This window comes from Psammomys obesus, unplaced genomic scaffold, assembly GCF_907164565.1.
Source record: "Psammomys obesus unplaced genomic scaffold, mPsaObe1.curated_primary_1811, whole genome shotgun sequence".
Lineage (NCBI taxonomy): Eukaryota > Metazoa > Chordata > Mammalia > Rodentia > Muridae > Psammomys > Psammomys obesus.
The window spans coordinates 7,839,267-7,861,935 of NW_026586589.1; the positions used below are offsets into that span (position 1 = coordinate 7,839,267).

At 49.5% G+C, this 22,669-nt stretch overlaps 1 protein-coding gene across 1 annotated transcript in view; it reads left to right on the plus strand.

The window, feature by feature from the left end:
• LOC129672739 (fer-1-like protein 4) overlaps positions 1 to 22,669 on the plus strand; it is a 37,017-nt gene that overhangs the window by 8,523 nt on the left and 5,825 nt on the right. Inside the window, exons 18-37 of the mRNA XM_055602327.1 lie at positions 34 to 154; positions 497 to 597; positions 5,077 to 5,164; positions 5,241 to 5,357; positions 7,140 to 7,292; positions 7,974 to 8,127; positions 8,248 to 8,372; positions 8,853 to 8,987; positions 9,443 to 9,616; positions 9,975 to 10,091; positions 10,171 to 10,332; positions 18,308 to 18,503; positions 18,646 to 18,704; positions 18,787 to 18,915; positions 19,881 to 19,923; positions 20,012 to 20,112; positions 20,189 to 20,323; positions 20,657 to 20,773; positions 22,145 to 22,272; positions 22,409 to 22,579. Of these exons, the coding sequence (XP_055458302.1) occupies positions 34 to 154; positions 497 to 597; positions 5,077 to 5,164; positions 5,241 to 5,357; positions 7,140 to 7,292; positions 7,974 to 8,127; positions 8,248 to 8,372; positions 8,853 to 8,987; positions 9,443 to 9,616; positions 9,975 to 10,091; positions 10,171 to 10,332; positions 18,308 to 18,503; positions 18,646 to 18,704; positions 18,787 to 18,915; positions 19,881 to 19,923; positions 20,012 to 20,112; positions 20,189 to 20,323; positions 20,657 to 20,773; positions 22,145 to 22,272; positions 22,409 to 22,579 (2,526 nt within the window). The remainder of the gene's footprint in view (positions 1 to 33; positions 155 to 496; positions 598 to 5,076; positions 5,165 to 5,240; positions 5,358 to 7,139; positions 7,293 to 7,973; positions 8,128 to 8,247; positions 8,373 to 8,852; positions 8,988 to 9,442; positions 9,617 to 9,974; positions 10,092 to 10,170; positions 10,333 to 18,307; positions 18,504 to 18,645; positions 18,705 to 18,786; positions 18,916 to 19,880; positions 19,924 to 20,011; positions 20,113 to 20,188; positions 20,324 to 20,656; positions 20,774 to 22,144; positions 22,273 to 22,408; positions 22,580 to 22,669) is intronic.

Below are 22,669 nucleotides of genomic sequence, written 5' to 3' on the forward strand. Positions count from 1 at the left end.
CCCCCAAACCCTCGCCCCTTCTCTCTGGCCCAGGCCATACCTCTGCTTGCCTCTGCGCCACCAAAAGCCCTGTCTACATGTGTGGAGCCGCTGGGAGGATTACACTTGGCGCCTTTATAGCAGCAACAGTGTGTGCAAAGTAGCCGAGAGGCTGGTGAGAGCAAGGTGGCGCCCCCGAGGGGAAGGCTCAGCCACAGGACGTGGGAGACTGAAGCTCTTGAAGCCCTCCAAAGTAGAGGCTGATGGGGTGGAGCTGACACCTTGCTGGTGCAGGGCCAGGAAATGGTGGGCAAGCTCGAAGTTTCTAGGCAAACTGAGGAGAACAAGGTTGTGGGAACGGGGTTGGTGCAGTGATTGATGGAGTGGAGCCGGAAGGAAGCTAGAGAATTAGAACCAGAATCCGGTGAGGGCAAAGAAGGGCCACCAGAGTGGTGTGAGAGGGTGGGGGTTATGGGTCAGGGAGCTTCAAGACTGACTTTTCCTGGAGCCCACACAGGACCAGGGCCTGCGGGAGGTTGAGAAGATGCAGCGCAGGTCGGGGCTGGGTGCCTGCACACAACTCAAGCAGACTCTGGAGGAGCTGGTGGCTGGGAGCAGGTGAGCTGAGCGTCAGCCCGTGCAGCGACCCATCGGTGGCCAGTTTCAGGATGGGAGAGAGACTCGGGCTGTCTAGACCAAGGGTATTCTCAAGCTGCATTTGTCCAGCACCTATGGAGGAGTGAGGATGAGAGGTGTCTGTATCAAGAGAGCACGGTAGAGACCACGGGCTGTCGGGCTCCTACACACTTATGAGGCTTCCCTTCCCTCCTGTTTCAGAAGGAAAGTAAAACCCTGTTTAGCCAGGGTTTCTATTGCTGGAACAAAACACTGTGGTCAAAAGCAAGCTGGGGAGGAAAGGGTTTATTGGGCCTACACTTCCACAGCACAGTTCATCACTGCGGGAAGTCAGGGCAGGGATCAAACAAGGTGGGATCCTGGAGGCAGGAGCTGATACCCAGGCCGAGCAGGAGTGCTGGTTACTGGCTTACTCCCCTTGGCTTGCTCCACCTGCTCTTTTCAACAGAACTCAGGACCACCAGCCTAGGGAGGTCCCACCCACAGTTGGCTGGGCCCTCCCTCCTTGATCACTAATTGAGAAAAGCCTTACAGCTGGGTCTCATGGCGGCATTGCCTCAACTGAGGCCCCTCCTCTCTGATGAGTGTAGCTGTGTCAAGCTAACACATAATACCAGCCAGCAAACCTGGCCTCCTCTGGCCAGTGTGTACCTAGGCAGCTTCTGCATCTGCTTGCTGGTTCTAGTTCCTGATGCGGGGAGGAAGCACGGCTCCCCAGGCAGCACCTCTGTGATACCGACTTAACCTCCTTTCACCCCCTGCCTAACTAGCTCCGCTGTTATCTGTGTCGCTCCTGCACCCTTAACTGGTCCTTTCTCAGTCTCCAGTTGTTGCTCTAACCACGCGAACAAGTTCTGGTTGTTTCCATCTTTCATGGCCACGATTTGATACCCTGCTCCAGGCACCTAATACCCTTTCTTTTGGAAGGGTGCTTTTCTCAAAAGTTTTCTCTTTATTCTGCAAACACATGTGACACTTCCTGTGTCATTGTAATAGTCATGGTTTCTTCTCTGGGTAAGAGGGGAGAGCCACTGAAGGTTGTGGAATTCGAATTTATAACTTTAGAAAGGACGAGTAGGTGAGAGATGGTGCGAGAGAGAAGACAGGACTAGTAAACAAGGCTTTGTAATAGTTTAGGTGGCAGGAGATGGGTGAATGGATTCAAGGGCTGTGGGCGCAACTCACTCGACAAAGTGCTTGCCTAGCTCATGCAAAGCCCTGGGTTCCATCTCCATCACCGAAGAACCCAGGCATGGTGGTGCATTCTTGTAATCCCAGCACTTGGGAGGCAGAGGCAGGAGGATCAGAAGTTCAAGGTCAACCTCAGCTTGAGAACAGCTAAGATCAAAAGCCTATAAATAGACAGGTAGATAGGTAGAAGTCTGGGCAGTGGTGGCATATACCTTTAAAGGCAGGTGTATCTCTGTGAGTGTGAGGCCAGCCTGCTCAACCAAATGAATTCCAGAGCAGCCAGGGATACACAGAGAAACCCTGTCTCACCAAACAAAATAACAACAAAAGGCCAGGGGAGTGAATTCAAGAGAAAATTTGCAGTTGGCTATGTTACAGACAGAGAAAAGGAGAAAAATGTGTAAAGTCCCAAATGACTCCCAAGATTTTTGATACTGTATCTGTTACAAAACTGACTCAAGGAAGGAAGAATTTGTTTTGGTTTACAGCTATAGAGGTTACAGTCATTTGCAGCAGGGGAAGCCCTTCAGCAAGAGCAGAACACAGCTGCCCACACTGTGTCTACACTCAGGAAGCAGGGAATGACAAATGCCTGGGGCTCAGCCCACTTCCTCCATTTGATTCAGTCCAGAACCTCGGCCCGTGAGATGGTGCCACACACAGTCCTGGTCTTCCCAAATAAATTAACGCAATCTAGAAAACCTCTCACACATGCCTAAGGGCTCGCTTCCTTGGCTGCTGTGGAACCTATCAAGTTGCGGGTCCACATCAGCCACCACCGGCTGCCTGTAGACGGTACTGTTAGCTAAACTGTGGAAAACAGGAAGGCAGGCAGGAAGGGGGCTGGAGGCTTGCTTCTGTTAGCCAGCCTTGAGAGTGGACATGTATCTAGCAGGGAAGCGCAGCACAGACTGGATTCTGGGGATGATCGTTTGCTGGAAATGCAGATTTACCATTATGTGAACGAGGCTGGACAAGGTCCCCTAGAGTGCAGAGAAAGAGATTTGAACACCTGCAGAGACTCAGCTGTGACCCCAGGACAGAAGCACTGAAGTCATGGGCTGTGGATGCTCACGTCTTGTCCATCCCTTTAGTGCCAGGGGACACAGTAGAGCTCACGCCTTCCGGAAATACACTGCTGCTGACTTCCACAACACTCCCAGCCTTCTTCCTGCATGGCCTGCTCACTCCTTTTGCTGTCCCCTCCCTCTGAGATGGGGTCTCACTGGATACCTGTGGTGGGGTAATGGGTGTGGTATGATCCTCGAAGAGACAAAAAAGAAACTTGGTTTACTCCAAATTTTAGATGCTGGTGCTGACCCAAATCATTTATTTTAGCCATATTTTAAGCACAGCACAATTTTGGGGAAAAAAAGGGTTTTCTGATAAGAACTAAGTCCCAAGTGACATGTTGACACTGAGAATTTTTACAAAGTACATCTGGCTGCTTTCAGAAGACTGGGCGCTGTTGGCTCAGAGACAGGGTCCAAAAGTTAGGGTCGAGGGACCTTGACTGAGGTTAGCATCCACTGTGGCAGTCAGGCCTGGTCTGGCCCCAAAGATAACATAGAAGTCACTTAGGCTGTTGTACATGTGAATCACTTAAAAGGTTGGGTTTTATGGCCTAGAAGGAATGCTCAAGGTTTTAGGGAGAAAGGCTCTGGGATAACTAAAATGTAAATTCTGGGAGATAGAGGCAAAGCCTGCCTCATCAGGCAGCAGAGGGTCACCAGGCTGTAAGCTATACCCACTCCCAGCATTCCAGAGGAACCAGCTAAGTGTCTCATCCCATTGAAGAGGTCAGCTAGCTCGTCCTGGCTTCTCCAGCGCTCATCGGTGGGCACAAGGACTTTTTGTCCTCTACATAATTTACAGAGGAGCGAAAAGGCCAGTGTGACACGAGGTTGTCCTTGATGGGGGCGAGGCACGTTTGATGAGGATGGAGAGAAGGAACCAGATGTGCAGGGCTTTTTAGGCCATTTTTAGAGTCTTGCGTTTTACTCTTAGATAAGAAGCAAGTGCAGTGGAGCGAAATAGAAAGGTGTTGGCAGCTTTCCGGGTGCTTTTGAGGATGTTTTATGGGGTGACGGTGAGAACAGCAGCCAGTGCAGTGAGGAGGTGAATGCCTTAATCCAGGTGACAAACTTAGACTGGGTGGTCCTGGGGGAAGGTGAAGTGGTTAGATGCTGCCTGTTAGTGTGTGCATGCGTGTGCTGGACATTAAACCCAGCCTCATACATGCTAAACATCTGCTCTGAGTCTTGCACCCATCCTGGTTCTGGGTTTAAGAAAAAAAATGTAAATTTGCTGATAGCTTAAGGTAACATATGACTTCTATGTGGGTTCGTGGGTTGGTTTCTGTTTTTTAAGACAAGCTTTCTCTGTGTAGTCCTGGATGACCTAGAACTCACTCTGTAGACCAGGCTGGGCTTGAACTCACAGAGAACCGCCTACCTCTGCCTCCCAAGGGCTGGGATTAAAGGTGTGCACCACCACCAACCAGCTTCATTTCTATGTGTTTTTAAAAACATTCCTTAATAACATTAAACTGCAATTGTAAGAGAGATTTAATTTTTAACTGTGTGTATGTGCCGTGCATGTGCGCGTAGTCAGAGCATGAAGTTAGAGCGGTTTGCAGGAGCCGGCTCTCTCCTGTCACGTGGGCTCTCACATCGTTAGGCTTTCCCCTGAGCCGTCTCAGCCGCGACTCTTCGATGGGTGGAGGTATCACTAGAAATCTAGTTGGTTAGTTGGTTTGGCCGTATTATACCCCCCCACCAGACAAGGTCTCGTTTTGTTGCCCTGGCTGTCCTAGAGCTCCCCGTGCAGACCAGGCTGATCTCAGACCCAGAGAGATCACCTTCCTCTGTCCCCCAAGTGCTAGGATTAAAGTTGTCATGTATTGCTTCACGGAGAAGTCTTCCAGTCAGGCTGGCGCAGACTGGAGCACGCCTTCCTCCCTGACCTGGGTACAGACTCTCCCAGAGTGTAAACAAGCAGGCCTTGATGCTGTAGGCCTGGGGTGGGGCTGGCGTTTCTAACTAGCATGCAGAGGGCAGTCAGGCTGCTGGGCCCTGGGCCGTAACTGAGGTAGCCAGGACAGGAGATGTTAAATATTGGTGACTGTAGGGCTCAAATTTAAACCAGGCTGCAGTTCATGTGTTTTGGGCATGGCTCTCTGAGGAAGGACTGTCAGGGTCAGGAAATAGGCGGCCTTCCTGAGGGGAGCGGTTCCAGGGTCCTGTTCTCAGCTTTGACTTCCCTCTGTAGACAGTTCTGCCAGGGTGCTGAGCGCAGGGTGATGACTCGACCCAACGCCCTGGACCGATGCCGAGGGAAGCTCCTGACACACAGCCTGGTACATGGCGGGGAAGGGGAGGAGGCAGGGTGCTTAGCTGAGTCCTTCTCCTCATGGTCTCCTCCTGCCCTTCCAGAACCTGATGGCAAAGCAAGGGTTGCAGCTTTTGCGAGGCCTGAGGCAGAACACTCTGCAGAGGAAGGTGGTGCTGGCCAAGAAGCTCCTGGCAAAACTGCGCTTCCTGTCTCGGGAGGTGACCGTTCCTACCACACCTTCCTACTCTGCATGCTTCCCCCCTAAGTTCTGGACCCTTCCAGAGACTTCTGGGCGGATGCAACTGTTGTCCTTTGGATGGCGTCCTTGTGCTGCGTGATTCTTTCGGTGCAATTAGGGGTGAGGAAGGCTAGGGCTCAGCAGGGATCCAGAGATCACTTCAGGATCTGTTTGGAAGGACAGGTGACTGACTCGCCACGCGCTGACTGGAATGTGTGAGGAAAGCTCGCGCTTTGGGGACACTTTCTACACTAAGGATCCGCTCCCACTCTCTAGTGTGATTCTGCCAACAGCCTTGGGGGAGGGGGTCTGTGCACACAGTGGAAGCTAATGGTCCAGCCATTGTGGCACAGCTGGCTAAACAGTAGCTGCAGTTCAAGCATATTTGATAGTTGGAGTTTGGTGTGTGAGAGAGGATGGATGCCAGGCATGCACAAATGCCCAGAAACGGGAGGCTTGGGCAGGTGGAAGTCAGCACTGGAAGGAGCTGGGTAGAAATGCCATTAAATTGACTCTTAGAGCAAAATTAATAATCTTCCTTCCTGGGGGCTGAGGAGATGGCTCAGAGGTTAAGAGCACTGGGTGCTCTTCCAAAGGTCATGAGTTCAATTCCCAGCAACCACATGGTGGCTTACAACCATCTATAATGAGATCTGGTGCCCTCTACTGGCCTGCAGGTGTACACATAATAAATAAATCTTAAAAAAATAATAATAATCTTCCTTCCTTCCTAGCTCTCCTTTCCCCTTTTCCTCTCTTTCCTTCCCTTCCTTCCTCTTCTCCCTCCCTTTTTCTTTCCCTTCATCCCTTTCTTCTTTTCTTCCTTTTTTTGTGTACCTTGACTACGATAAGCATGTGTTTTACCACTAAATCACATTTCTATCCTGTCTTTAAATTTTTAATGAAATCCTCCTTTATCAAATTATGACATAAACATCCATCCTATCTAGTTTCATTGTTTTGTTTGTTTGTTTATTTGTTTTTGAGGCAGTGTTTCTTGAAGCCCAGGCTGACCTGGAACTTATCTGTAGAACAGGCTGGCCTTGAACTTGGAGATTTGCCTGCCTATGGCTCCCACGGGCTAACAGCATATGCCACCATGCCTGGCTTCGTTTTTTTCTTTTATTTTTTTTTTAAGGTTTATTTATTTTCTGTGTATGGATTCTTTGTCTGCATGTATGATTTTGCACTGTGTTGATGCCTGGCATCTGTAGGCAGAAGAGGCGTCAGGTCCCCTGGAGCTGGAGTCACAGATGATTGTGAGCCACCACATGGGCCCCGGGACCCAAGTCCAGGTCCTCTGTAAGAGCAGCAAGTGCTTTTACTCACTGAGGCAGCTCTCCGTTCCTGGCTTTGTTGCTTTGAAGGGTTCCGTTATTTTGCTTTTTGTGGTTCTTGGGAACCGGCCCTCAGGTGGAAATGGGAGTTAGGGTTTGGTGAAGTACTGAGTCTCTGTTTTGTAAGATAGTGGTTCTGCAGACACATGGCAGCTGCCAGCACAGCTGCCAATGGGCCTAACACCATTGTACTGTGGACTTAAAAATGGTGAGGGCAGAGGGCTGTGCGCCGCGTGAAGACTGCAAGCTGGATTCTGAGCCTGAGCCGCCCTATGCTGCGTCCCGGAGGAGAGATCAGGGCCACGTGGCTGCAGAAGCAGGGGTTCAGAAAGAGTCAGGGCACTTGGTCTGTCCGCACAGCTTAAGCTTCAGGGATGAGGTGGTCTCAGGTCCAGACTCCAGGCAACCCTGCCCTCCCCTTGCAGCCACAGCCACCCCTCCCGGACGTGCTGGTCTGGATGTTCAGCGGCCAGCGCCGAGTGGCCTATGCCCGCATCCCTGCGCAGGACGTGCTGTTCTCCGTGGTTGAGGAGGAACGAGGCCGAGACTGCGGGAGGATCCAGACTCTGCTGCTCACAGTGAGGCGGGGCTGGGGAGAGCGGGGTGAGGGTCACACACAGGACAGGACACCAGAGCTCCCTGACTGTTTTCAACTGTCCAAAAAGCCAAAAGGGGGTTGTGGCTTTGTCCACGTCAGCTTGGGAGTGAGGTAAAGAGCACACTTTCCGCCCTGAACCTACAGTGGCCCTGACACACAGGCACGGTGATGAGGAAGGAGAGCGATCATTCTTGAGAGCAGAGCTGATTTACAGGCAGAAAATTTCCAAATGAGCTGTCCCTGGAAAAGGTACCCAAACAGGTTTTTATTCTAGATGGTTGTGAGCCACCATGTGGTTGCTGGGAATTGAACTCAGGACCCTGGGAAGAGCAGTCAGTGCTCTTAGCCTCTGAGCCATCTCTGCAGCCCCCACCAAAACAGGTTTTTAATGTGACCCTTGGGGTAAAGGACAGATAGTGTAAATGTGTGGAGGATGGAGGGGGCAAAGAGAGGCAGATCATAAACTTGGGGTTAGGGCTGTGGACACAGGAAGTGACAAAGGCAGGGCAGTGTAAGTGGATGGGACAGAGTGCATGCAGAAGGATGCAGAAGGAAGTGGGAGCAGAGGGGATGCCTCCTGCATTGGGAAGCTTGGGTACCGCCTCTCTTCAGCAGAGAGATTTGGGGCAGGGGGCCTCCAGTGTGCCTCCTTCACACACAGGCACCCGGGGCAGCCCCTGGGGAGGTCTGTGCCAAGCTGGAGCTCTTCCTGTGGCTGGGGCTGGGCAAGCAAGCCAAGGCCTGCACCTCTGAGCTGCCCCCGGATCTTCTGCCTGAGCCGTCGGCTGGGCTGCCCCACAGCCTACACCGGGATGGTGAGTTCGGGGTCAGGGGCCAGCCCCACCTTGCTGTTTGCCCTGAGTTGGGGGCTCATGAGCCAGGGAATCCCAGTGGTCTCCTAAGCAAGCATGGCTCCTTCCCTGTCCTCATCCCAGACTTTAGCTACTTCCAGCTGCGGGCTCACCTGTACCAGGCCCGAGGCGTGTTGGCAGCAGATGACAGTGGCCTCTCGGACCCCTTTGCACATGTCCTCATCTCTACCCAGTGCCGGACCACACGGGTGAGGGCCAGGCTGGGACATAGGCAGAGGGGAGCAGGGCACAAGGTGCCCTAAGTTTCTCTTTCCACTTTGAGTTTTCAGGACAGTGTACTAGAAAGGACTCTGCTCTGACTCGGGCAGTGGTGTAGAATGGAGAGCCGCTGCTTCTTGACTCTGGGGCTACGATAAGAGAGTGGCAGCCAGGTGATGGTGGCCCACACCTTTAGTCCCAGCACTTGGGGGGTGGAGGCAGGCGGATTTCTGTGAGTTCGACGCCAGCCTGGTCTACAAAGGAAGTCCAGGACAGCCAGGGCTACCCAGAGAAACCCTATCTTGGAAGAGAGAGAGAGAAAGTCAGACCGTAAGGCCCCTAGGGAGACACCTGAGATGCACACCCATGCCTTTGGTGACAGTTAAGTATCACTTTGGCTGCCAACCTGGCCAATGAGGGAGCTCCTTTCTGACATCTGCCTTTGCCCCTTTCTCTGCGTGGTTCCCAAGGTCTTGGAGCAGACACTGAGCCCCTTGTGGGATGAACTCTTGGTGTTCGACCAGCTGATTGTGGATGGCAGGCGAGAACACCTGCGGGAGGAGCCTCCCCTAGTGGCCATTAATGTCTTTGATCACAATAAGTTTGTGAGTGTGTCTCCTCATCCCCATCCCGCTTCCTCTCCCCTCCCCAGCCTTGATGCCTCCCCTTTAGCTTCTGAGAGGATCCTCCCCGACTCCCTCCCTGCATTTTTTGGGTTGTGGGGTGCAGGGTCTCACCATATAGTCATGGCTGGCCTGGAACCATAGAGGCCACCATCTCTGTCTTCTAAGTAGTGGGTTGAAAGATGTAGCTGCCACAGCCAGCTATATCCTTAAAAAAATTATTTATTTTTAATTTAATGTACATTGGTGTTTGACTGCATGTATGTCTATGTGAGAGTGTCGGATCCCCAGGAACAGGAGTACAGACAGTTATGAGCTGCCATGTGGGTGCTGGGAACCCAGGTCCTCTAGAAGAGCAGTCAGTGCTCTTAACCGCTGAGCCATTTTCCAGCCCTAGCTATATCTCTCTTATCTCCTCACTGCTTTGTCTCTCACAGGGCCCTGCTGTGTTCCTGGGCAGGGCATTTGCAGCCCCAAGAGTAAAGCTGATAGAGGACCCATATCAGCGCCCTGAGCTGCAGTTCTTCCCCCTGAGGAAGGGACCACAGGGCGCTGGAGAAGTCATTGCCACCTTTGAACTGATTGAACTGGACTACAGTGGCCGCCTTGAGGTTAGATTTAACCTGTCTTTCCACCTTAGCGGTCAGGCTTCCTATCTCAGGGTACCCCAAGGATAACCATCTAGTCTCTCGCTCCAGAGAATGCTGGCTGCAAGTCTCCCCCGGGGTTACCTCATTGGCACCCTGACCCCAGGATTTCTGATGGACACAGGATGCTATACCTAGGGAACCTAGACTGCTGTTCAGCCTGGGGTAATCCTGTCCCAAATTTCAGGCTCCCACTGCTTTCTGGGAAGTCCTACCCTTGAATCCAGCTCTGTCTGGTCCCCCTGCACGTGTACCTCACAGAAACTCATGGCTCTTCTCCAAGCCCGTTTTAGCGTGAATTCTGATTTTTTTTTTCTTGTAGCCCTCAGTGCCTAGTGATGTGGAGCCCCAGGATCTGGCTTCCCTGGTTGAGCCTGTCTCTGGACACCTGTCCCTGCCTCCTAGTGTGCGCCCTGTGCTCAGGGAGTTCCGTGTTGAGGTAGAGCCAAGCACCGGAAGCCTCCTCACTTCCCCTCACGTCAGCCGTAGCCCCTGAGCCTCCCTCTTCCTGACCTTAGGTGCTGTTCTGGGGTCTTCGAGGCCTGGGTCGTGTCCACCTGTTTGAGGTGGAAAAGCCCCAGGTTGTTCTGGAAGTGGCTGGCAGACGTGTGGAGTCTGAAGTTCTGGCCAGCTACCGAGAGAATCCTAACTTTACAGAGCTTGTCCAGCATGTGACAGTGGTGAGAGTGGGCACAGAGCATGTCCAGTGTGACAGGGGTGAGGGATGGGCACAGAGCATGTTCGGTGTGTGACAGTGGTGGGAGTGGGCCAGGACACAGGCTGTGGATGGAGGAGTGGAGGAGGCAGAGGGCGGTGAATTCCAGCTGGCTATGCTAGGTTGACTCAGGAGCAGCATTCTCCATCAAAGGCCAGATAATATTTTAGGCTTTTATCTGCATCTCTTCAACTTTGGTACTGTAGATGAAAACAGGAAAAGACAATGTAGAAATGAAGATAACTGTATTCTGACAAAACTTATAGAACTGGGAGTGGGCACGACATGGTAGTGGTTCCATGACCTCTAGATTAATCTAGACTGGTGGCATCCTCTTGGCTGTGGTGAATGAAGGCGTTGGCCCGGGGTCCCGAGGGATAAACGCTAGAGAAGCTATCCAGGCTCTGAAATACAGAGGATGAGAAAAAACAAACAAACAAACAAACAAAAAAACACTACAGAGGCTTCATAGATGATTTAATGATTATTTTTTTTTTGGGGGGGGGGCGTTGCTGGAGCCCTCAGGCCAAAGCCTAACACAGGAGACCCATACCCCGCCACTGGGCCGCTCCCACTCTCACCGCTGCTTAGTTTCAATTACGGTTGGATGGGCTTGGCGGGTCAGTTTCTGCCAATACAGTTTAGGGTCTCATCAAATCATTTGTCCTTTTGATTTTATTTCATGTTGAGACGCAGTAGCGCTGGCTGGCCTGAAACTCATAAAGTTCTGTCTGTTTCCTATGTGCCTGGATGGGCTGCTATCATGTACAGGCTAATCATTCATCCATGAGATCCAGTTTTTCTATTCCTTTTTTTTTTTTTTTTTTTTTTTTTTTTACTTATTCCTTGTTTGAGCCAGGGTCCTGCTGTGCAGCCCAGGCTGGCCTGGAACTCCGGATCCTTAGCCTCTTGAATACTGGGATTACAGTTGTGAGCCCCAGCTTGGGTCCAAAGCACTATTTTCCTTTCCTCCTCTCCTTTCTCCTCCCTGCCCTTCTTCTCTCCTCCCCTCAGGGGGAGGTCTGAGGTATTTTCCTCCCCTCCCCTTCCCTCATGTGGAGGTCAGAGGTCACCTCTGAGAAGTCAGTTTTCTCTTTCCACCTTTACATTAGTTTCCAGGATCAAACTAGGGTCACCAGACTTGTGTAGCTGGTATGTTACCCTCTCGGCAATCTTGCCAGCACTGTACGGCTCTTTCAGAAATTTCCATACTGCCTTCCATGGAGGCTGCACCCATTTGTACTCCTACCAGCATTAAATAAGGATTCCTCTTTCCCCACATCCTTGCCAGCATTTTTGTTTTGTTTTTGGTTTTTTTGTTTGTTTGTTTGTTTTGTTTTGTTTTGTTTGAGACAGTGTTTCTCTGTGTAGCCCTAGTTGTCCTGGAACTTGCACTATAGACCAGGCTTTCCTCAAAGTTAGAGATCTGTCTGCCTCTGCTTCCTGAGTGCTGGGATTAAAGGTGTGTGCCACCATAGCCCTACTTTAAAACAAATTTATTACATTTCAAAATTATTGTGTTTATGTTCTCGTGTGTGTACTGTGCATGCACACAGTGGCCACATGTGGAAATGAGAGGACAACCTGCGGGAGTCAGTTCTTCCTTCCACCTCATGGACCTCAGGGATTGAATTCAGGTCATCAGGCTTGGCACAAAGCACTTTTACCTGCTCAACCACCTCTCTGGTCCATTCTGTGTCTTAACGATAGCCATTCTGATTGGGGTGAGATGGAAATTTCAAAGTAATTTTAATTTACATTTCCTTATCAGCTAAGGATGTTGAACACTTTTAAAAATATTTGTTGTGAGGCTGCAGAAGTGACTCACCAGATAAGACACTGGCTGCTCTTGAAAAGGACCCATGTTCAATTCCCAGCACCCACGTGGTAATCCACAACTTCGCATGACTCCAGTTCTAGAGATCCAGGGCCCTCCTCTGGCCTCTGTGCATACTTGCATGTATGTGGCGTGCGCGCACACACACAAACACACACACACACACACACACACACACACACACACGCACGCACATATACATGTATACTTTTTGTTGGCCATTTGTTGTTTTGTGTCCTCCTCCTCCTTCTTCTGTATACTATTATATGTGTGAATAGTGGTACTTTGACCTCTTCCTTTCCAATATGTATTCCCTTGATCTCCTTTAGTTGTCTTTTTGCTCTAGCTAGGACTTCAAGTACCATATTGAAGAGATTCAGATAGAATAGGCAGTCCCCCTTTTCGTTTCTGATTTTGTTAATTTGGATATTGCGTCTCTGCCATTTAGTCAGTTTGACTAAGGCTTTGTCTATCTTGTTGGTTTTCTCAAAGAACCAGCTTTCGTTTCATTTGTTCTTAGTATTGTTCTTTCTGTTTCTAGTTGATTGATTTCAGCCCTGAGTTTGATTATTCCCTGCCATCTACTCTTCTTAAGTGTGTTTGCTCCTTTTTGTTCTAGAGCTTTCCGGTGTGCTGTTAAGTTGCTAGTATGAGATCTCTCCCATTTCTTTATGAAGACTCTTAGTGCTATGAACTTTCCTCTTAGCTCTGCTTTCAATGTGTCCCATAATTCTGAGTGTGTGTGTCTTCATTTTCATTGAAATTTAGGAAGTCTTTAATTTTTTTATTTATTCCCAGACCCAGTGGTCATTGAGTAGAGAGTTATTTACTTTCCATTAGGCTTTCTGTTGTTTTGTTGTTGCTGAAGTCCATCTTTAAAACACAAGGGGCTATTTCATTTTTTTTTTTTTAAATCTGTTGAGGCTTGCTTTGTGACCAACTATATGGTCAGTTATGGAGAAGGTTCTGTGAGGTGCTGAGAAGGTGGTAAATTCTTTTGTGTTTTGGGTGAAGTGTTCTGTGGATATATTAGTTTCATTGTTTCCCTGTTTAGTTTCTGTCTCGATGACCTGTCCATTAGTGAGAGTGGTGTGTTGAAGTCTCCCCCTGCTAATGTGTGTGAGTCTGTGTGTGATTTAAGCTTTAGTAATGTTTCTTTTACAATGTGGGTGCCCTTGTATTTGGGCATAGATGTTCAGAGTTGAAATATCATCTTGGTGGATTTTTCCTTTCATAAGAATGAAGTGTCCTTCCCCATCTCTTTTGATTAATTATGGTTGAAAATCTATTTTATTAGTTATTAGAATGGCTACTCCAGCTTGCTTCTTGGGTCAGTTTGCTTGGAAACCCTTTATCCAGCCCTTTACTCTGAGGTAATGTCTATCTATCTTTGTTGCTGAGGTCTGTTTTTTTTAAACTTTTATTTATTTATTTTATGTATATGGGTGCTCTATCTACATGTGCACCTGCATGCTGGAAAAGGGAATTAGAGAGTACAGATGACTGTGAGCCACCATGTGGTTGCTGGGAATTGAACTCTGGACCTCTGGAAGAGCAGACAATACTCTTTTTTTTTTTTTTTTTTTTTTTTTTTCCAGAGCTGAGGACCGAACCCAGGGCCTTGCGCTTGCTAGGCAAGTGCTCTACCACTGAGCCAAATCCTCAACCCCCAGACAATACTCTTAACTGCTGAGCCATCTCTCTAGCCTGAGGTGTGTCCTTCAATGCGGAATGATGGATCCTGTTTTCAGATCCATTCTGTTAGCCCGTGTCTTTTTATTGGGGAATTGAGTCCATCGCTATTGAGAGAGGTTAATAAGCAATGATTGCTAGTTTCTGATATTTGGATGACGTTGGTGGTTGTGTGTGTACTTCTCCTTTCATCTTGCTGCAGTGGAGTTATTTATTTCCTGTGTTTTCTTGGTTGTAGTTAACCTCCTTAGCTTGGAGTTTTCCTTCTAGTATCTTCCATTGGGCTGGATCTAGACATAAACTGTTGAAGTTTGTTTTTTGTCATGTAATATATTGTTTTATTCGTCTATGGTAATTGAAAGTTTTGCTAGCGCCAGGTGTGGTGGCACACACCTGTAATTTCAGCACTCTGGGAGGTAGAGGAAGGCGGACCTCTGGGAGTTTGAGGCCAGCCTGGTCTGCAAAGGGAGTCCAGGACAGCCAAGGCTACACAGAGAAACCCTGTCTTGAAAAACCAAAAGACCAAGAGAGAGAGAATTTCTGCTGGGTAGTCTGGGTTGGCATGTAGTCATCCTGCCCATAGCCTTCTGGCTTTCAGAGTCTCTGGAAAGTGTGTAATTCTGATAGGTCTGCCTATCTATGTTACTTGGTATTTTTCCCTTGCAGCTTTTAATATTCCTTCTTTGTTCTGTACATCTAATGTTTTAATTATGTGGCACAAGGATTTTTTTTTTTTACAAGGATTTTCTTTTCTGATTTACTTGGTGTTCTGTAAGCCTCTTGCATATTTATAGATATCTCTTTATTTAGGTCGGGGAAATTTTCTTCTATGATTTTGTTGAAAATATTTTCTGGTCTTTGGAATTGGGAATCTTCTGTTTCTTCCATTCTTATTCTTAGGCTTCATGTTTTCATGTTTCATGTTTTCATAGTGTCTGTGATTTCTTAGATGTTTTGTGTCAGGAATTCTTTAGGTTTAACATTTTCTTTGACAGATAAGCTGATTTCTTAAGTTGTATCTTCTGCACCTGAGATTGTCTCCTCCACCTCTTGCATTCTGTTGGTGATGCTTATGTCTGTAGTTCCTGTTCTCTTCCGAGTTTTCCATCTCCAGAATTCTCTCCATTTGTGTTTTCTTTGTTATTCCTATTTCCATTTTCAGGTCTTAAACCGTTTTATTAATTTCCTTTATTTTTTTCTGCATTTCTTCAAGGTATTTATTCATTTTCTTTTTGAAGGCCTCTATCTTCTTGATTGTATTTTCTTGTATTTCTTTAAGGGATTTATTCATTTTCTTGTGAAAGGCCTCCATCATTCTCATTTATGGTTATGAGCCCAGCCTTTAACAGCTGAGCCATCTCTCCAGCCCCTCTATCATCTTCATAAGAATAGATTTAAGGCCATTTTGTTGTGCTTCAGCTGTGTTAGGAATGCAGAGCTTGCTAGAGTAAGATAGCTGGGTTCTGGTAGTGCTATGTTGCCCTGGCTCTTGTTGAGTGCATTCTTACACGGGCCTGTGGCCATCTGGCTGTCCCTGGCATTGGCTGGTTGTTTCTGGAGTCCAGCAACCTTCCTGGGGATGGTGGGTAGGGCTCTGGGCCAGAGACTGGATCTCAGGGAATAGATGGCAGCTCTCCTCTGCTGGCTGTGTCCCCGCTGGACACACAGGCAGGGCTTAGGGTGTGGGGGTCTCACCTGGATGATCCTGAGGTGCAGCTGATCTTCTCGGGAAGGTGGGTAGAGTAGTGGACAGGAGGCTGCTTGAGCCTGGAGCCTGGGAGCCATCCTCAGAAAGGTGGATAGGCCCAGCACTTGCCAAGGCTGGGACTGTGTGTCTCTGGGGTCCCGGCAGCTCTCCTAAGGAAGGTGGTTAGAGCTGGAGGCCAGAGGCTGGGTGGACCTGAAGCCCAGGAGCCCTCCTCGGGAAGGTGGATAGTCCCAGCATCCACCATGCTGGGACTATCAGCATGGCTGCTCAAGCAGCCTCCTGTCCACTACTCTACCCACCTTCCCGAGAAGACCAGCTTCACCTCAGGATTATCCAGGTGAGACCCCCACACCCTAACCCCTGCCTGTGTGTCCATCAGCCATGCCCCATCCTCATCCATCACTTTTTACTTACTATGTTTTGAGTTAGGTGGTATGTTTGTTTGTATAATTAGGTGTATGTTTGTTTACAGTTGTTTTAGCTTCCTGATGAATTAACCCATTTACCAGTGCAGAATGACCCTCTTTGTCTCTAGTAATGTTTCTCCTCAGTCTATCTCACCCAATGGTATAACTTCTCCAGTTTTCAATTACTGTTTGCCTGATTATCTCCTAGTTCTTCCAATGCATGTGTGTCTTTTTAATTTGTTGTTTATTTTTGTGATGCTGGATATGGAACTGAGGGCCTCCAACATGCTATGCAGTCTACAGCTGAGCCATATCCTCAGCCTTCAGCCTATATATGTGTTTAAATCTAAAGAGTATTTCATCTGGGCGAGGTGGCACATGCCTTCAATCCCAGCACTTCCAAGGCAGAGGCGGTTCTGAGTTCAAGGCCTGGGGGGTTCAAGGAAGTGTCTGGAGCTTGAGTTAGCTTGTCACATCACACCCACAGGCAAGAGAGGGAACCGGTCCATCCATACAGTGCTCAGCATGGTTTCTAGGCCTACACAGTCCAGGATCCCCTGCCTGCGGGAATGGTGTCTTCTAACGTGTGTTGGATCCTCCTGGTTTACAATTAATGTGATCAGAAAAACGCCTCCCACAACCTGATATGGACAATCCCCTACGGAGACTCTATTCCCAGGCAATTCTAGCTTGTATCCAATGGACAAAATGTCACAACCACGAATGCTGATTCTTACAATTTATTGCAGAGTATTACTCATTTTTGTTTGTTTTGAGACAGGGTCTCACTAGGTAACTCTGGCTATCCTGGAATCATTATGTAGGATAGACTGGCCCCAATGTCAGAGATCTAGAGATCCGCCTGCCTCTGCCTCCCAAGATGGGAATAAAGGCGTGTGCCACCACAGCTAGCTCTGGTATTTACTCATTTGTAAGACGTGGTGGCATATTTCCATGACCCCAGAATTTAGGAGGCAGCAGCAAGAGAATCATGGCAACTTTGAGGCTATCGTTGTCTACATAGCAAGTTCCAGGCCAGCCAGGGCTACATGGCATTTTTGTTTGTTTTGAGATAGGGTTTCTCTGTGTAGCCCTGACTGTCCTGAAACTTGCCCTGTAGACTACGCTGGCCTCAAACTCAGAGTCCCACCTACCTCTGCCTCTCGAGAGCTGGGATTAAAGACGTGTGCCACTACTGCCTGGCTACACAGCATCTTATTTAAAACTTCTAAAAAAATTAATAATAATTTAATTCCAGGGAAATGTTGATGCTGTTCTCCAGTATAACTATTTCTTCCCCTCTTTGAACATAATAAGTGAAACCAGAGACCATGTAATAATTGTCCTTCTCCTTTTGGGTACCAGGGATGGTTAGGGGATCTCTTGGTCAAAGTCCATTGTTGTAAGTGACTATTAATATATACTATTGATATATCTTCTGGTAAAGCTTGCTGTTAATCCTAAACAGCTGTATATCTAAATCACCACACAGACACTGGAATTTATTTAATTAACCTAGAACACAATGCTGGGCAATAGTTACTCCCTCTTAAACCTCAATCCCTCATAGTTTCCTAACATTTAGATTTTACCCATTATACTTGTTTTTTGTGAAATCTTAGGTCTGGTTCATTCTCCATGTCGTTCCAAGATCTGTTCACCAGCTCTGCTCACTTAGTCCCCCCCCCCCCCCCCCCCCCCCCCCCCCCCCCCCCCCCCCCCGTCCCTGGCTCCTCCCCTCTTTCCTGTCCTCTGGCTCCTCTTCTCCCGCCTACTCCTCCTTCTCTATTGCTCAACCTTGTTGCTGGTTGTTTTATTTTGGATGTTTACACAAAGTTGAGACAGGTGATGCTTAGAATAAGTATCACAATGCAATATCCGAATTGAAACCAGAGAGTGGAGGGGGGAGGAAATCAGCATTTGAATGAACAAGGGTAAGGTGTATACATTTCAAAAGAACATTATACCAACAGTCCATATACATTTTAACGGTTCAGACTCTACATTTTCAGGGTGGGCATTCATCCTGTACGGGAGAACAACACTAGCCTGTGTTTCCGGTAGCACTTTGTAGGTGCCAAAGCTCCTTTGTATCGGCTATGTCGGTACACTTAGTGCAGTGTGTCAAGTCCAGGCTGTGTCCCTTCTTTAGCTGGGGCAAAGATCAGAAGGCTATAATGACTAAAGGGGCTGAAAGTGTGGCAGATCCAATCCCAGAACAGCTTGGTTCCCCACCTGCTCTGTGACTCCTTCCTTCCCCAGGACTTGGGGTCACTTCCTGCTTCCTTGTCTCTAGGACTTGCCAGAACAGCCCTATCTACAGCCCCCACTGAGCATCCTGGTGATTGAGCGCCGGGCCTTTGGCCGAACTGTCCTTGTGGGTTCCCATACTGTCCACCACATGCTCAGATTCACACTCCAGAGCCATGAGGATCCCCCTGAGGAAGAGGAAACAGAGGAGGAGACAGACCTGGTGCCAAAGGGGCCTCAAGGTTAGGCGTCCTCTCCACAAGGGCCATAGCTAGAAGCCCCTCTGGATCCTGGTAGAGCTGGCTCCACTGGACCATCTGATGGCACCTGGAGTCTGGTTTCTACCAGCCTGAACTCATGGCGTCCCTTCCGTACTCCTCCCAGGAGAGAAGTCTCTGGACCCTGTCATGGCTGAAGCAGGAATATCCCACCGGCTTCTGAAGGTGATGGGTGTTCACAACTTGAGGGCGATGTCGGGGTTTGTGGTGGTGGTGTCTGAGAGTAACAAGGTCTGCTCTGCCTCAGGCCCCTCTAAAGAAGCTCACCTTAGGGCTCCTGGGCCAAGGCCCTGAGCTGGAGGAGGACATCCCAGAGCCGGAAGAGATGGACTGGTGGTCCAAGTACTATGCCTCACTGCAGGAGCTCCAGGGGCAGGTATGTGGAGCCTAGGGCAGGCGCTGGGGGATGGAAGGCAAGGAGGGGCTTGTCCGATAGATCCCTGCGTGTCCCAGAGTGCCCCAGACCGCCTTGCCGCAGACATCCTTCCTCCTCTTCACCTCAGTTGTTGTAGTGGAACTTCAGTACTCCTGCTGGCTACCGCTCAGTTGTCTGATAAAAGCAGAACACGAGCCCAGTGTGGTGGCGCACATTAAACCCAGCCCTCCATCCCGGCAAGTTCGAGGCCAACCTGGTCTACATAACAAGTTCCAGGCCTGGCAGGGATACACAGAGCAACCTGTTTCAGCAAGACAGCCATGAGCTGCAGAATTTTAACTCTTAAGAGGCTTGGGTATGGTGACACACACCTGCCCAGTGAGCAGCTGGGAGGTGGCAAGAAGAGAATCAGGAGTTCAAATCCAGCTTAGACCAACGGGAGGCTCTTAGAATTTTTCTTATACTTTTTTTTTTTCTTCGAGACAGGGTCTCTGTGTAGCCTTGACTGTCCTGGAACTCACTCTTTAGATCAGGCTGGCCTCAAACTCAGATCCACCTGCCTCTACCTTTCAAGTGCTGGGATTAAAGGCATGAGTCACCGTGACCAGCTCAAAAGATGTTTTTAATTTTAATTTTTATTAAAGTAAAAGGGAAAAAATGAGATTAAATTTAATAATGTTTTATTAATATAACATGTACAAAACATCATGTCAAGCACTAATCACCACGGAAGTTAGTAATAAGCCATTTTACATTCTCATAGTAAGTCTACTCACAGCACCTCTCAGTGCAGGCTGACCTCATCTCAAAGACTCAGTGACCATGTGTGGAAGGCGGTGGCCGAGTTAAACAGCGCAGGACCAGACAATAAAGGCAACCTCTAAAAAGAAGTGGCCGGGCAGCTGCAATGGGGTGGGCCAGGAAGGGGTGTGGGGAGGGATCCATGACCTCCCTTCTGATTTCAGCCCAGCTTCAACGAGGATGATATGGAAGACGCTGGGGATCCAGGTGAGAGTTCCGGCTTCTGCTCCTGCTCCACTTGTCTACCCCACCCCACCCCCATATTTCTTACCTGAGCCATTTCTGCTGTTTCCAGATGGGACCCACCTCAGTTCTACGGACAGGGAGGTTCCGGAGCAGGGGGAGACTGACATCAAAGGCCCTGTGCCTCGGAAAAAAGCAATTGCCACCCTGAAGGTGATGTGGTGCTGGGGAGAAGTGAGTCTCTTGAATTTGGGGTGCAGAGTCATCACGGAAACCCCTCGCCTTTCAGATCTACAACGGCTCCCTGGAGGATGAGTTTAACCACTTTGAAGACTGGTTGAGTGTGTTCCCCCTGCACAGAGGGCAGGGCGGCCAGGATGGAGATGGACAGGAAGCTTCTGGACACTTCGTGGGCAAGTTCAAGGTACACTTGGGGAAGAAAGGGAGACAGAAAAGGGCTCAGAAAGCTTTCTTACAGACAGGAGAGGTGGCTCAGCAGTTTAGAACACTGCCTGCTCTTGCAGAGGACCTGGGTTCCATTCTCAGTACCACAGTGTGGTTCACAACCATCCCTAATTCCAGTTCCAAGAGATCTGACACCCTCCTCTGACCTCCTTGGGAACTACACTCACACATGAGCATAGGCATGCGTGCAGGCAAAACACTCACATGTAAAGCAAAATCAGCAAATCTAATGTACTTTAAGAACAAAAAAACACTGTTCTTACCAAGCCCTTTTCTGTCTCCCCCACCTCAGGGGTCCTTCCTCATTTACCCTGAGTCAGAGGCTGCATCCTTCTCTGAACCTCAGATCTCCAGGGGGATCCCCCAGAACCGGCCCATCAAGCTTCTGGTCAGAGTGTATATAGTGAAGGTGAGAGTCCCCAGGCCCTGGCACATCCCCATGGCAGCAAAGACAGCAGCATGACGTCTATAGAACAAAGGCTCTTGAAGGCTCCTCAGAGATCACAGAGGCCAGCAACTTCAGGGCTTAGGACAAAATCCTAGGCATGCTTAGACCTCTCCTTCAAAAGGTTGCCTTGTGGCAGGACTTATCCATGTCCTGGTCTGGAGCTGGGGGAGCTGAAGACTAGCCCTGAGTGCCCGGTTCCAGAACGGCTTTTGATCAAATACCCTGAATTTCCTTCCGTTGCTGTGGCTGCCATGCAGGACTGGTGTGGCCCTGGAATTCCCTTAAGGGAGGCTTGGGAGCAGCAGGTTGCTCTGCCCCCACTGTCTCTGTCACCAGGGTAGATGCTGTACTTAAAGCCCTGGCTTTAATCCCCAGAATCACACAGACCAGGTGTAGACATGCCTGTAATCCCAGCACTCAAGAGGTGAAGGCAAAGAAGGTCAGGAGTTCAAAGTCATCCTTAGACAAAAAGCAAGCTTGAGGGCAGCCCTGGGCTCTGTGGGACTGTCTCTCAGGAGTGAATAGGGTGAAGTGCTTCATAGGTGAAGTGCTTGCTAGGCCTACAGGTATACCTGAATGCCAGAAGAGGGCACCAGATCTTATTATAGATGTTGTGAGCCACCATGTGGTGGGAATTGAACTCAGGACCTATGGAAGAGCAGGCAGTGCTCTTAACCTCTGAGCCATCTCTCCAGCTGATCTGCATTTCTTAATAGAGGTCCTGACTAGGCCTTTAATCCCAGCACTCAGAGAGGGCAGAGGCAGGTGGATTGCTGTGACTTTGAGACCAGCCTGGACTACAAAATAAGTCCAGAACAGCCAAGGCTACACAGAGAAAACCTGTCTGGGGGGGGGGGGGGGGAGTCTTGGAGACTCAGTGTAGCAAAAGCAAGACAGATTTATCTTCAGTTCAGAAGCCAAGTGCTAACCTGGACAAAAGGCAAAGAATGACTGACCTGCCAGTTTGGCATAAAATATTTTTATGTCCCTAATCACATTTCTCTGCCCCTTAAGCCCCTGCCAAATTCGGGCTTCAACTTCTGGTTGGGAAGACAGGGACCCAGTGCCGCCCATTACCTGCCATTCTCCAGTGGTTTCTAAACCTACCTGGTACTGCAAATGGGCTGTAAGGATTGATCTCTTACAATGTAATGAAGGAGAGCCGGGCTGTGATGTGGGGCTCAGTTGATGGGGTCCTGGGCTAGCATGGAGGAGGCCCTGGGTTTGACCTTCAGCACCGCATAAAATCCCAAGATCTGGCCCAACAAGGGCTTGTGCTTCAAGGATCCTATGTCCCCTGACTCCACTGGATCCGGATTCCCCCAAATCCAGGCTACCAACCTGGCTCCTGCGGACCCCAATGGCAAGGCAGACCCGTACGTGGTGGTGAGCGCTGGCAAGGAGCAGCGGGACACTAAAGAACGCTACATCCCCAAGCAGCTCAACCCCGTCTTTGGAGAGTGAGGCTGGGCCCTGGGCTTGGGAGTAGCGGCATCCAGAGCCCCACAGGCTCTGGCCTAGGCGGGTGGGGCGGACACCCCCAGGTCCCTTCTGAGGGCGAGGAGCTGTCCTTAGCCACTTTCCCTTCCTGGCCAGGGTCCTGGAGCTGAGTGTGTCTCTCCCGGCTGAGCCAGAGCTGACTGTGGCAGTATTCGACCATGACCTTGTGGGTTCAGATGACCTCATTGGGGAGACCCACATTGACCTGGAAAACCGATTCTACAGCCACCACAGAGCCAACTGTGGGCTGGCCTCCCAGTATGACGTGTGAGTCCGGCAGGGCAATGAGGAGCCGTTCCCAAAACAAGCGCTTTCAAGCTCACACTGCCATTTAAATTGCTCTTAATCTTAGTATGT